This window comes from Erpetoichthys calabaricus, chromosome 12 (assembly GCF_900747795.2).
Source record: "Erpetoichthys calabaricus chromosome 12, fErpCal1.3, whole genome shotgun sequence".
NCBI classification, from domain to species: domain Eukaryota; kingdom Metazoa; phylum Chordata; class Cladistia; order Polypteriformes; family Polypteridae; genus Erpetoichthys; species Erpetoichthys calabaricus.
In genome coordinates, this window is record NC_041405.2 from 50,057,677 (window position 1) to 50,071,046 (window position 13,370).

Genomic DNA, 13,370 nt, shown 5'->3' on the forward strand with positions numbered 1-13,370 from the left:
GAAAACTCTAAAGGCCTTCTTAAGAGGACAGATTATTTCATATCTTTCCCAAAGAAATAAATCAGAAACCAAGAAAGCATCAGAGAGGAGAAGCGAAATTACTAGAATAGATGAAGAACAAGCCAGGCGTCCAAGTGAGGCTCTTCATAGGAAAAGGCTGGCTCTGCATACAGAACTCAACATCTTGACAACTAAAGAAACTAAACAATTTATTTATAAGTCAAGACATCATTACTATGAACACGGAGAGAAAGCTAATAAGCTTTTAGCTCAACAAATCCACAACCAAGAAGTTCGCAATGTAATCCCAGTAATCACCAACACGAAGGGAGAAGAAATCATTGACCATAAAAATATAATGCACACATTTAGAGATTACTATAAAATCTTATATTCTACTGAGTTCAAAGAAGACAACACAGAATCTAATACATTTCTGGATACATTACAGACACCACAAATAGATACTTTAAGTGCTGAGGAATTACTAGATGCTATAAAGTCACTTCAAAGCGGGAAATCAGCAGGCCCTGATGGCTACCCTGTAGAATTTTATAAGAAACTCTCCACTCAGCTAGCTCCCCTCTTATTGGCAACATTTACAGAAGCTAGAGACAATAAAATTCTACCTCAAACTTTTCATCAAGCATTAATCACTGTCAAAATAAGGACTTGTTACAATGTGCATCATACAGACCAATTTCACTCCTGAATAATAATGTTAAAATACTCTCAAAAATTATAGCTAGAAGGATGGAGAAAGTGCTGTCTTCGGTAATATCACAGGATCAAACTGGATTTATTAAAGACCGACACTTATCTTCCAATCTCCGATGCCTATTTAATGTAATATATTCACCAGTAAAGTCAAACACCCCAGAGATATTATTATCACTAGATGCAGAAAAGGCATTTGATATGATTGAATGGAACTACCTTTTCACTGCATTGGAGAAATTTGGGTTTGGCCCGAATATTTGTGCATGGATCAAACTACTGTATACCAATCCAGAAGCTTCAGTTTGTATTAACAACATTTGTTCAGACTACTTTAAATTAGAACGTGGCACCAGACAAGGATGCCCCTTGTCACCACTGCTGTTTGCAATTGCCATTGAACCACTGGCGGTCCACTGTCGAAATTCTTATCAGATAAAGAGAATTACCAGAGAAGGACTGGAACAGAAAATTTCTCTATATGCAGATATGGTTTTATATATATCAGACCCAGAAAAAACTGTGCCTGCAGTTTTAACAGCACTTACAAAATTTCAAAAGATATCTGGTCTCAGAATCAATCTGAATAAAAGTATACTCTTTCCAGTGAATTCACAAGCAAATAATATTAGATTGGACACCCTACCTTTTACCATAGCAGATCAGTTTAAATACCTAGGGGTAAATATCACAAGTAAACATAAAGCTCTTTATCAACAAAATGTTGTCATCTGTATGGAAAAAATTAAGCAAGACTTGCATAGATGGTCAACCCTTCATCTCACTCTAGCTGGAAGAATTAATGTTGTTAAGATGAATATCCTTCCTAAACTTCTTTTTTTATTTCAAAACATTCCAATATATATCAATAAATCATTTTTTAAGTAATTAGATTCAACTATAACCTCATTTATTTGGAACTCAAAACACTCACGTATCCGAAGAGCGACCCTACAGAGACCTCAGGCAGAAGGTGGCATGGCTCTACCTAATTTTCAGTTTTTTTACTGGGCAGCAAACATACAAGCCATAAAAACCTGGACACAAATTAATGAACATACACAGGCTTGGTCCACAATAGAAGTAAAATCCTGTAGTACTTCTTTACACTCGCAAATATACTAATAACCCAATTGTGCTTTACTCACTCAGAATATGGAACCAACTTAGAAAGCCTTTTAAGATGGAAAATCTTTTATCTGTGGCACCCCTGCAGGAGAAACACCTCTTTCAACCCTCGCAAACATATCCAGTTTTTAATATCTGGAAAAGATTTGGGATTAAATTGCTTAGAGATCTTTATATAGACAATATCTTTGCATCCTTTGAACAATTACGTTCCAAATTCAACCTCCCAGCTACACATTTCTTTCACTATCTTCAAATTAGAAACTTTGTTAAACAGAAGCTGCCTGATTTTCCTCATCTCGTACCCTCCACCATGCTGGAAAAAATACTGCTCAATTTCGAGGAATTAGACACCATTTCCGCATTATATAAAATTTTATTAGAGTCCCTTCCTTTCAAAGATCCAAGAGGACAATGGGAAAAAGATCTCTTAATTAATATATCAGAAAAGGAGTGGAAGGTAGCATTGCAGAGAATTCACTTGAGCTCCATATGCGCAAAGCATAAAATTATTCAACTAAAAATTATATATCGAGCTCAACTGTCTCGCTTAAAACTGTCCAAAATGTTTCCAGGGCAAGATCCAACCAGCGAACGCTGCCACCAAGCTCCTGCCTCACTGGGTCACATGTTTTGGGCCTGCACCAAATTAACATCATTTTGGACCAAAATTTTTAAGTGTCTTTCACACAGCCTTGGTATCACACTCCCTCCTAACCCATTAACAGCTGTGTTCGGTGTTCTTCCAGATGGACTTGAAGTGGAGAAGGATAAGCAAACGGTGATTGCACTCACTACACTTTTGGCACGCAGACTTATTTTGTTAAACTGGAAAAATCCTAACTCTCCTCTGATAAGTCAGTGGGAAACCGATGTTTTATATTATTTGAAATTGGAAAAAATCAAATTCTCAGTTAAAGGATCTGTACGGAATTTTTTCAAAACCTGGCAGGATCTAATCAATAATATTTTAGAATAAGAAGAAATAATTATTTCCGCATTTCTTTTCCTTCTCCATTTATTTATTTATATATATTTTTTTTTCTTGTTTATTTTTGCCCTATTAAAATGCCCTAAGCAATTCTCCTTTGGCCATGCTCTCCTTCTCAAGGGTGGGGTTTGATTTATCTTCAATTCTTTTTTGTATTAATTGATCTATTTGTAAGGAATGATTACAATAAAATTAATAAATAAAATTAAAAAAAAAAAAAAGAATTGCCATAAATACATGCATGTTACCCCATCAAATTTTCTTTTATAAATCTGGATGTTTGCATGGGAAGCTAGTACGCACATTTTGAGGCTCTTTCTTTGTGCATGCAAGCTTTATAAATAAGGCCACTGGTTGACATAAGGCACAGTTAAGTCCTGTAGACTGACTACTTTAAAAATAAAAAGAGGCACACTGGGAGGTACAGAGGAGAATATGTTCTAAGAATAAGGTAAATACTGTGTGTACCAGAAGGTCATCCAACATGTATCAAGAGTCACCATCATAAGTGTGACAGAAATATGGCTGGACTGAAGTATGCACAGTTCTCCCAGGCAAAGAAGGCAAACAATCCAGCAGTCCCTGTCCCAATGACTAAAAAGAGAGTGATGGCAGGGAGGAAACATCCAAGGTGATACCCGCTCCTACCTGCTTCATGCAATCACAATACTGACTGCTATGTGACTATTTCATGAAGTATCATTATCCTATTTACTAAAATGTAGAAAGTTAAATAGGAATAAAGTGCCCTTTTCCAGCCCTTGCTGGAGACTACTTGCTGCAGGATGAGATCACTTCCAGAAAGAGAACGAAGACCCACACATACTGCCATAACACCATCTAAGTAGTTATTTTGTGATATTCCTCTGATGACTAAATATCAAGTTAAGTTTACCATATACCATAAGACCACGGTTTTCAAACTGTGGTACGCGTACCACTGGTGGTACTTCAAGTCATGCCAAGTGGTACTCATGTGGTCCGTTATTTTTCACGAATCGATGTTGCTAGAATGCCAATATGTTGCATATAATCATATATAGTAGAAGTATACTACTGTAAATGCGTGGAAGACTCCAAGCCGGCTTTTATTAGCGCGGGCACCCATTTCCTTAATTAGTTTAATATCACTTTAGCGTCATAATTATAGTCATTATAGTGATTATAGTGACTTTTTCTTCAAAACAACACGGGCATAAATTAATGATTCATTGACAGTGGTACTTCAGTTTACTGGTCCTCGCGGAGTGGTACTTGTTCAAAAAAGTTTGAAAACCGTGGCCATAAGACTACTTCACAATGTGTATCACAATGGATTTACACTACATTAATGTGAGTTTAAGATAAAAATGTTTTCAGAATCTTTTAATCTATGTGGCAAGGGTTTTTAATATAAAGCTGCAATGAAAAGTGAAGTAAGATGACACTACTACTATAAAGTTGAAATTATTGCCTTCTCTACATTATTGAGAGCAAGTCATCCTGATTATGCTCTAATCAAACAAAAATATATTTCCATAAGTTAAAACAATTGCATAAAGAATTTTGCAATGATAATCATTTTAAAAAGGCACCACATAAGATGTGTCGTACAGTGCTGCTGTGGTTAATGCTGCTTCTTCTTCAAGGATCCAATATCCTTGGGTTAAATTCAACACCAGTTACTATTGGTAGAGAATTGAAACGTTTTCCTTGTGCCTGCATGGGTTTTCTTCAAGGTGCTTCAGTTTTCTATTAGAGCACACCAACCACACATATTAAATATTAAAACAAAAGAACAGTTTACAGATGAACTCCAGGTTTTGTGGATTCTATCCAAGAGCAATAAGCGGACATTTTGTCTCAACCCAAGAGTGAAAATTTGTTACTGAAAACAGTTCAGATCACTAAAGTGTATTAGCTATATTAACATCAGTTCAATAATGTCTACACATAGAAAGACTTGGCAGCACAATTTCTGAAGGATCCACAAGTACAGCACTTATCTGCTCTAGGTAACAATGAAAAAGAAAGCCCAAAGACCCAGGAGATCCATTTTCAGACACATAATTTTAAACTAGCTGCAGCTCTCAGAAACACATGGGGCCAATTGTGTTCCACGTTCACAGATCATGAATCAGGATATGCCACGTATAGAACTGGGTAATGTATACTGTATGGGGCTGACAGGCAAGATTTAAGGAAAATGGCAAGTCTCCAGAAGCCTGAACTTTTTTTCTGCAATGCTTTATTAATAAAAGGAAATGAACAAGGCTGACTCTGCAGCCTTCACCCTCAGAAATAAACTCAAAAGATAACTCTTGGAAGAGAAGGAAAGAAGCTTCAATGAGGCAGTCCTGGAACCGTCTTTTTAAACTCATGCATGACTGAAATTCATCCGTTAAAAAAAAATGAAAGATGCCAGAATGGTGTTATCATTTACAACAGGCAGTAAGCAGTATGTGCAAAATTAGGGAAGGAAAAAAAGAAGTCAACTAGTGCTTGTATTTGGAAGCAGGAACACTGAGCAGATGGTTCCTGAGTGAAATCACAGATAAAGAGAAGATGGAGCAAGAGAGAAACAAGTCTGACAGGTGAAATGAGTAAAGCTGTCAGTGGAAAGAAGGAATATGGGCAAGACCCTCAAAAAAGGACAGGAGCTAATAGAATAGCCTTGTGGAAATATGTGGGCAGCAGTCCTGTCTCTTTGCTCTAAGTGACCAAATAATATTACATTAGTGACCAAAGGAAGGCACTTTGGACATAAACATTAGCTATATGTTTATTGAATTGCAAAGTGTCTTTGAGTGTATGAAAGGCGCTACATAAATAAAACTTATTATTATTATTTTTATTATTACTATAAAAAGACAGTATATGGTGCTTCTGACTTGAGTCATGGGTGTGCTAAAGTTACATTAAGACCTGGACTAGCACTGAACCGCCTTCAGCAAGCCATTGCAGTCACTCTCCGTTACACTGTTGTCTCTGTAGTGGTACTTACTATAAGGCCAGCCATCTTTAATAACAGTAGTAAAGAGGAAAACCTAACATGGGAAGGCTCACTGGCTCTGTTCTGGTTAACTTGTAGATGGATTAACAGCAACCAGGATGCTGCTACTGCTTCTATTTTTAATTCTAACAATGAAATAATAGAGAAAGTGGATACCTGCGTCTACTCTCATTTCCGCATCCATTAACGGAACACAGTCATTTTCTTTCATTACACAATTTTTGAAAATCACTCTCACAAGAAGCCTGGCAAAATGAAGAAGGAGGTGAAGCACATTGTTGCAAGATGTGCGCCTAAAGATGTGACCTCACACTTTACCAGTGTAGACCCTGTTGATAACTGTCTCAGTCTTGACTGAAAACTCCCATGGCAAGCCAAATTAACTGTCAAAAAGCATGCCACATGTAATATTTCACAGAGAATCCTTGTAGGACAACATGGGGCCTAGTTAAAAGTGTTAATTCTGTGCTCTGTCCTCATAACTGTTATGTACACAACCTCACACACTAGAAACACAAACACCAATGCCATTCTGGAGCTTGGAAACTAACTTAAAAAGGCCAAGTGAAAGCTGGCTTACTTAATTCCAAATAAACACACCTTTGTGTTGCTGGTCTTTCCATGAACTCCATCTTTATTCTACTTTCTTCATTTATGTAAGTATAAAATCATTAATAATTCTGTTATCATTAAATTATATAACTGTTAACTCATTCTTTTTCTATTCTCTTAAGAAAATGAGGCTTATGGAAATTCAAAAGCAATTACAGTATTAGAAAAATTATCCACATCTGGCTACACTAAGTAAACTCTATTTGCTGAAATAATGCCAGCTGGTAAAGAAAAAATATACAGTGACTTGGCGCTACAAAAACAGGAGAGGTGGCACAACACACCATGCATTTAATTCATATCTGAAAAAGTGTCACAACAAACTGCATATATTAAAACTACCTTAAGCTGTTATTACTATATGTCCTTGTAGTGCTGGGCATTCCAAACTGGAAGAGTCTCTGCATATAACATCTACAGGTTTTCATCCCACCTTCACAAGAGCATTATTTTATCCTTTGAGCTGTATACAATATAATACAATACAATATATTTTTATATAGCCCAAAATCACACAAGTGCCGCAATCGGCTTTAACAGGCCCTGCCTTTTGACAGCCTGCCAGCCTTGACTCTCTAAGAAGACAAGGAAAAACTCCTCAAAAAATTCCTTGTAGGGAAAAAAAATGGACTTTGGGAAAGGCAGTTCAAAGAGACACCCCTTTCCAGGTAGGTTCGGCGTGCAGTGGGTGTCAAAAAAATGGGGTAAATACAATACAATACACAGAACAGAACAGAACACAAGTATATGGTAACAGCAATTACAATAGGAAAAAGGAGCATAAAACTGCAGGCAGAAATAAACGTAATCTTAAGTCGCTGGGGCCAGCTTTCACAGTTTGATTCTCAGGGATGGAATGTAGAGATGAGCTGCTTAATGTTGTGTGAGTTGCTGCTTACCTTAGTAACACCAATCTGCTCTTTGCGAAATTTCTCCAAGGGCTTGATTAGTAAATCACATGCATTCTGAACCTGAAACAGAAAAAAATTATTGCAGTAATACATTGCATTTGAACAATAATAATTAGTTCCCTACACCTCCACTCATACAACTCTGTTTCTGGAGCCTAGATAGACAGGTAAGGAAAAGACTCGGACAGCCCCTTATAATAACTGCATCACGAAGTTGTGAGAAAGATAAAGAAGTTTGGATATCAGGTGCACACAGTACCCACAGCCACCTGATACCTGGATAGGGAGGTAAAGTACTTTTTCATTATTTTTCATCCATATGCAGTAGATAGATTAGGTGGCTTGCTACTGGCAATAATGCACTATTTCAGCCCACATGCATGCTGTTCTGTGAAATGTCTGAATGTTGCAGCCTATCTGCACTAGGTACAAAGTGGGAGAAGCTATTAAGGTGATAAAGTCAGTTTTAATTCCTCCTCTGCCAGGTTAGATGGAGTGGGCTAAAGTTAATGGTGCTTTGAGTCAAAACCTAAAGTTCAGTTCCTCTGCACCAGGAAGGATGATCGGGAGAGCAATGCCCGTTGGTTTCCATCCAGTTAAGTGTAACAGGGTTTTTAGATACGAAGAGGGTAACTATGACTACCACCTAGATAGTTACCAGTGCAGAGGATTTGTACTCCATCCCCCACATAAAAGGGTGATTTTGTTTAGCGTGGAAAATAAGGCCAGCCTTTGCTCTTGGAGGGAGAAAGACAGAGAGAGAGAGAGAGAGAGAGAGAGAGAGAGAGAAAAAAATCTCATTAGATTAGAGGATGGGGCCTCAGATCCTTTGTCATTACAGTTAAACATAAGCATTGCAGCTTTGAGGTTTACAAAAGGAGGGAAGTACTGCTGCAGGAGCAGATGGAAAGTACTTAGCTTGAGCAGAGAACCAGGACCCAAGTTGACAGATGTTACTAAGCGTCCACAAACAAATGGGGGTGTGATTTACACAGAAAGGTTGCGCACAGATCTCCCTACCCCCATCTAGCAATCCTCAACAATGCTTCCTGGAGTGCGCTTTTGTGGAAATGTGTGTATTTAAATGAGCGTAACAGACATTTTCCAGCATTAATGTGTTGCCTCATAGATAAATTTCTACCCATAAGGAACAAAGAGCTCTGACCATGTAAAGATAGATAGATAGATAGATAGATAGATAGATAGATAGATAGATAGATAGATAGATAGATAGATAGATAGATAGATAGATAGATAGATAGATAGATAGATAGATAGATAGATAGATAGATAGATAGATAGATAGATAGATAGATAGATAGATAGATAGATAGATACTTTATTAATCCCAATGGGAAATTCACAAAGGAGGCTGTGTGTACGTGTTTAGAAGAGTATGACTGCGTTTACTTACACATGAATCACAAAGAAGGCACGTGTCTCTGTGCGAGCATTACAGTTAATTCATATATGAACTTAAACCAGCTGCTACGGACTGGCCCATTAGCTTCTTTGTGTGGGTCATTATTGTACTCCATGGATTCTTCTCAAAATACAGAAAAACTGAATCACACGTGTGGCACGTTGCCCAGAATAAAGCGGTGGAAAAGCAATGAGAGTTTAGACTCGGCACATGTCATGACTCACTCATATTACTGACAAGACTCAGAGGTTTCCAGCTGGCAGCTGAAGTACCACACAGTGCTGTTTCTGCAAATGTAGTTGCTGAGATCAGAAAAAGGCCAGTCAAACCCAGGGGCAGTGTCTTGAAGAATTTGTGAAAAATTATCTCAGGTGAGGATCATCTCATTAAGAGCTTGGGTGCATTACATCCTTAATTATTTGTGCAACCGTTCATTGGTGACAATTAATCACTTCAGCACAAATGGGCAGGGCTTATGATCCTTGGAAAGGAAGCATGTTTTCTAGGAATCCGTTGCATCTCATACTCAGTAAGATAAAATTGGCAGAGCTTGTGGATGTAATTTAGTAAGCAGGTGTAATTGTTTTTACCATAAATAAGATATTGATGGAGCACATGTAGTCAAGGGCGGCACGGTGGCGCAGTGGGTAGCGCTGCTGCCTCGCAGTTGGGAGATCTGGGGACCTGGGTTCGATTCCCGGGTCCTCCCTGCGTGGAGTTTGCATGTTCTCCCCGTGTCTGCGTGGGTTTCCTCCGGGCGCTCCGGTTTCCTCCCACATTCCAAAGACATGCAGGTTAGGTGGATTGGCAATTCTAGATTGGCCCTAGTGTGTGCTTGGTGTGTGGGTGTGTTTGTGTGTGTCCTGCGGTGGGTTGGCACCCTGCCCAGGATTGTTTCCTGCCTTGTGCCCTGTGTTGGCTGGGATTGGCTCCAGCAGACCCCCGTGACCCTGTGTTCGGATTCAGCGGGTTGGAAAATGGATGGATGGACATGTAGTCAAAGCAATCTGATTGGTAAGGCAATGGAGATCATCATCACCATGAGATGTGCTGAGTTCTGGAGCTTATGATGTAAAATTCTCATAGTCTCAGGTCTCATGAACTTATGGATATCAGTCTTTTTAGGTATGCAGCATATAAAGTAAAGTAGGGTGGATATTGCAGATCTCATAATGAAAGACATTCTAATATAATTTGTGTTCCTAAATGCAGAATGAGTACTAATACAAACAAGTACAGCTTGTGAAGAATTTAATACAATCTTCATATGATAATTAACAACAAGTGGTGCACACATGGGCAAATGACACCGAATGATAAGCTGTAGCTCATTCAATGTCAGATGTGCTAGCATGATCATTAGAAAATGACGACTTAAATCACCAGAACATCTGGAAATGCAGAATAAATATGATAAATGTTAAAAATCAATGTATAAAATGGTAAATCATTTCCAATAAACACATACAGTGCCTTCAGAAAGTATTCAGACCCCTCCACTTTTTTCACATTTTGTTATATTGCACCCTTTGGCTAAATTGTTTAAATTCATTTACTCCTTTAACAAAAACACCTAATACCTAAGAATGACAAAGTTAAAAAGGAATTTAGGAATTTTTGAAATTTTTTAAAAATAAAAAACTGAAATATCAGATTAACAAAAGTATTCAGACCCTTTGCTATTACACTTGACATTGGCTTCTATTGATCATCACTGAGATGTTTCTACACCTTTTTTGGAGTCTACCTGTGGTCAATTCAATTGATTGGACATGATTAGGAAAGGCACACAGCTGCCTATAGAAGGCTGTACAACTAACAATGTGTATCAGATCAAAAATGAAGCCATGAGGTTGAAGGAATTGTCTGCACAGATTACAGACAGGATTGTGTTGAGGTGCAGAACTGGGGAAAGCTAAAAAAATTCTTCAGGATTGAAGGTTTCCTAGACCACGTTAAATTGAAGACATTTTTGGGACAACCACTACTCTTCTTAGAGCTGCCTACTTGGCCAAACTGAGCAATCAAGGGTGAAGGTGAGATATGACCATGAACCTGATGGTCACTCTGACCAAGCTCCAAAAAACCTCTGTGAAGATGGGAGAAAGTTCCAAAAGGACAACCACCACTGCAACACTCCATCAATCTGGGTTTTATTACAATAGTAGGCAGACAACACATGAAAGCCCAGCTTGAGTTTGCAAAAAGTCACCTAAAGGACTCTTGGACTACAAGAAATTAGATTCTCTGGTTTGACAAAACCAAGATTGAACTAAGAGTCACATCTGAAGGAAACAAGGCATCATTACCTCATTACCTACGCAATACCATTCCAATGGTGAAGAATGGGAGTGTCAGAATCATGCTGTGGTGTTGTTTTTCCGAGGCAGGGACTGGTAGACTTGTCTGGGTTGAGGAATAACAGATCAAAGTATAGAGGTATCCTTCATGAAAACCTGCTCCAGAGCACTGTGGATCTCAGACTGGGCTGAAGATTAATCTTCCAACAGGACAGTGACCCTAAGCACAAAGCAAAGACAACACAGGAGGTGCTTAGGGTCAACGCTGGGAATGTTTTTGAGTGGCACAAATAGAGCCCCGACATGAATCCTAATCGAATATCACTATAGAGGCCTAAAAAAGTTGTCCACTGACAGTTTCCATCCAACGTGACAGAGCTTGGTTCACAGAGAAAAATGGCAGAAGATTCTCAAATCCAGGTATTCCAAAGCTAGTTGTGTCAGAAACAAGAAGACTCCAGGCTGGAATCGTTGCCAAAGGTGCTTCAACAAAGTACTACGTAAAGGGTTTGAATACTCATGTCACTGTGATACTTCAGTTTTTTATTTTTAATACATTTGCAAAAATTTCTACAATCATGTTTACACTTGGTCAGTCTGAGGTAATGAGTGTGGCTTAACGAGGGATCAGTCTGTGTAATTTGTCTATGTCACGCAGTGTTAATTATCATACTAAGATACAATTAATTGATCAATCTATACAGACAAAAGGTATATTAATATAAAATTGACAAAACAGAATTAAAAATAACTTAAAACTATGGCAAAAATATGAACACATCTAAATTTCTTATGAACGTGAATCTCACCTAACTGCACTGACTACAGTGAATGCAAAACAACTGAAGAAAAAAAAAGACCAGCTAAATAAACAATACGATCTATTAGAGTGCTCAGGTGGCATACTGTGGTGGGTAAGTGAGTTAGCCACCGCATCAGACAAAAAGAGGATAATAATGTGTTAACGTAGGTTTTGCTTGTTTATTTGGTAATTATTTATTTGGTCTCTCTGTAGTTTATTTTGCTAAATAAAATACCATTCTAATTATGTTTTAGCCTAGTTCCTATTATTCAAAGTGTAGACAGTTGTCGTGTATGCCCTTCACAGGTGGAAGAAAAATGTTCACCTCGCTTATTAAAACAGTCCTGCATGTGAAACTCACACAGTGAAATTCAACAGGGTCTGGACAAACAAAACTCAAGGAAATACCTCAGCTTTTGGTGAGTACTGCTGGTGGAGTTTACTGTGAAACACATTCATAAAACTAAAATATATGGTTGGCGCTTCAGGGCTACAAAATAAAAATGTACAGGCTGTGAAATGAAACTATTGATTCCCATTGTTTTTAAAGTGTTTTGCCACATGTTTTATTCTTTCACCTACTATTAAACAATGTCAAAAAAGAAGATAATAATCTATAACATTTGACAGAAAAATGAAGTATGCTCTAGGGTATCTAGTATATTAAGAATTTTATTTAATATCTTAACCTGTTTGTTTTTTTTTTTGTCCTCCATGCAGGTCTAACATAATTGATCTATGGCAGACACTAGTTCCAATAAAATTTAGTAAAGGTTGCTGTACTTATTTCCAGTAAAACATTATGCCATGTGTTTCTTCATTGTTATATTGACTGTTTGGATACAACAGCCAAGCATGCTTGTAACATTCAACAAAGTACTAAGTGGACAATTTTTCTTCTCCTTACTTTTATCAACTGTGATACTACATATACTGGCTTGAAAGTGCATGAAGGCACTATTTTATATAGAGATATCCCCTGAATTATAAACAACAACTTCACTTAAATCAGCACATATCATATATAAAGAAAGTGATTTAATACCCTTTTCAATTTTATAAACCTCACTAAAACTGAATTTTCTTGGCTTTAATTCTTACAACTGATGCTGTGCTCACATGTTGTGGTTCAGTCAGCTTGTCACATGTTTCTCACATCTTCTTGCATTACCTTGAACATGTTGGTTCTCAAATTCAAGAAAAATTGAAAGGCTATTGCTTGCAATATGAAACCTGATGCGGTAAAGTGTAGGTAAAGCAGCATTTAATGATGGGAATATATTCTATTAGGGTTTGTTTTAATGAATAACACTATTATTATACCATTTGTCCATCCCACCGTCCAAACCTCCATCCATTCAACCCACTGGTAAGTGAATTTTCAAAAGTATTTTGGTGTTACTTGAGCAGAAATGGGTAATACTGTATTTTTTTAGACCAGGCAGCAGCTTCTTAAAAAATTTAATTTATGCAAATTATGTGTCTGCATCATAA

The 13,370-nt window shown here is 37.6% G+C and overlaps 1 protein-coding gene across 1 annotated transcript in view; it reads right to left on the reverse strand.

Annotated features, from left to right (window-relative positions):
- ophn1 (oligophrenin 1) overlaps positions 1–13,370 on the reverse strand; it is a 213,061-nt gene that overhangs the window by 129,457 nt on the left and 70,234 nt on the right. Inside the window, exon 4 of the mRNA XM_028815498.2 lies at positions 7,340–7,411. Within this exon, the coding sequence (XP_028671331.1) occupies positions 7,340–7,411 (72 nt within the window). The remainder of the gene's footprint in view (positions 1–7,339; positions 7,412–13,370) is intronic.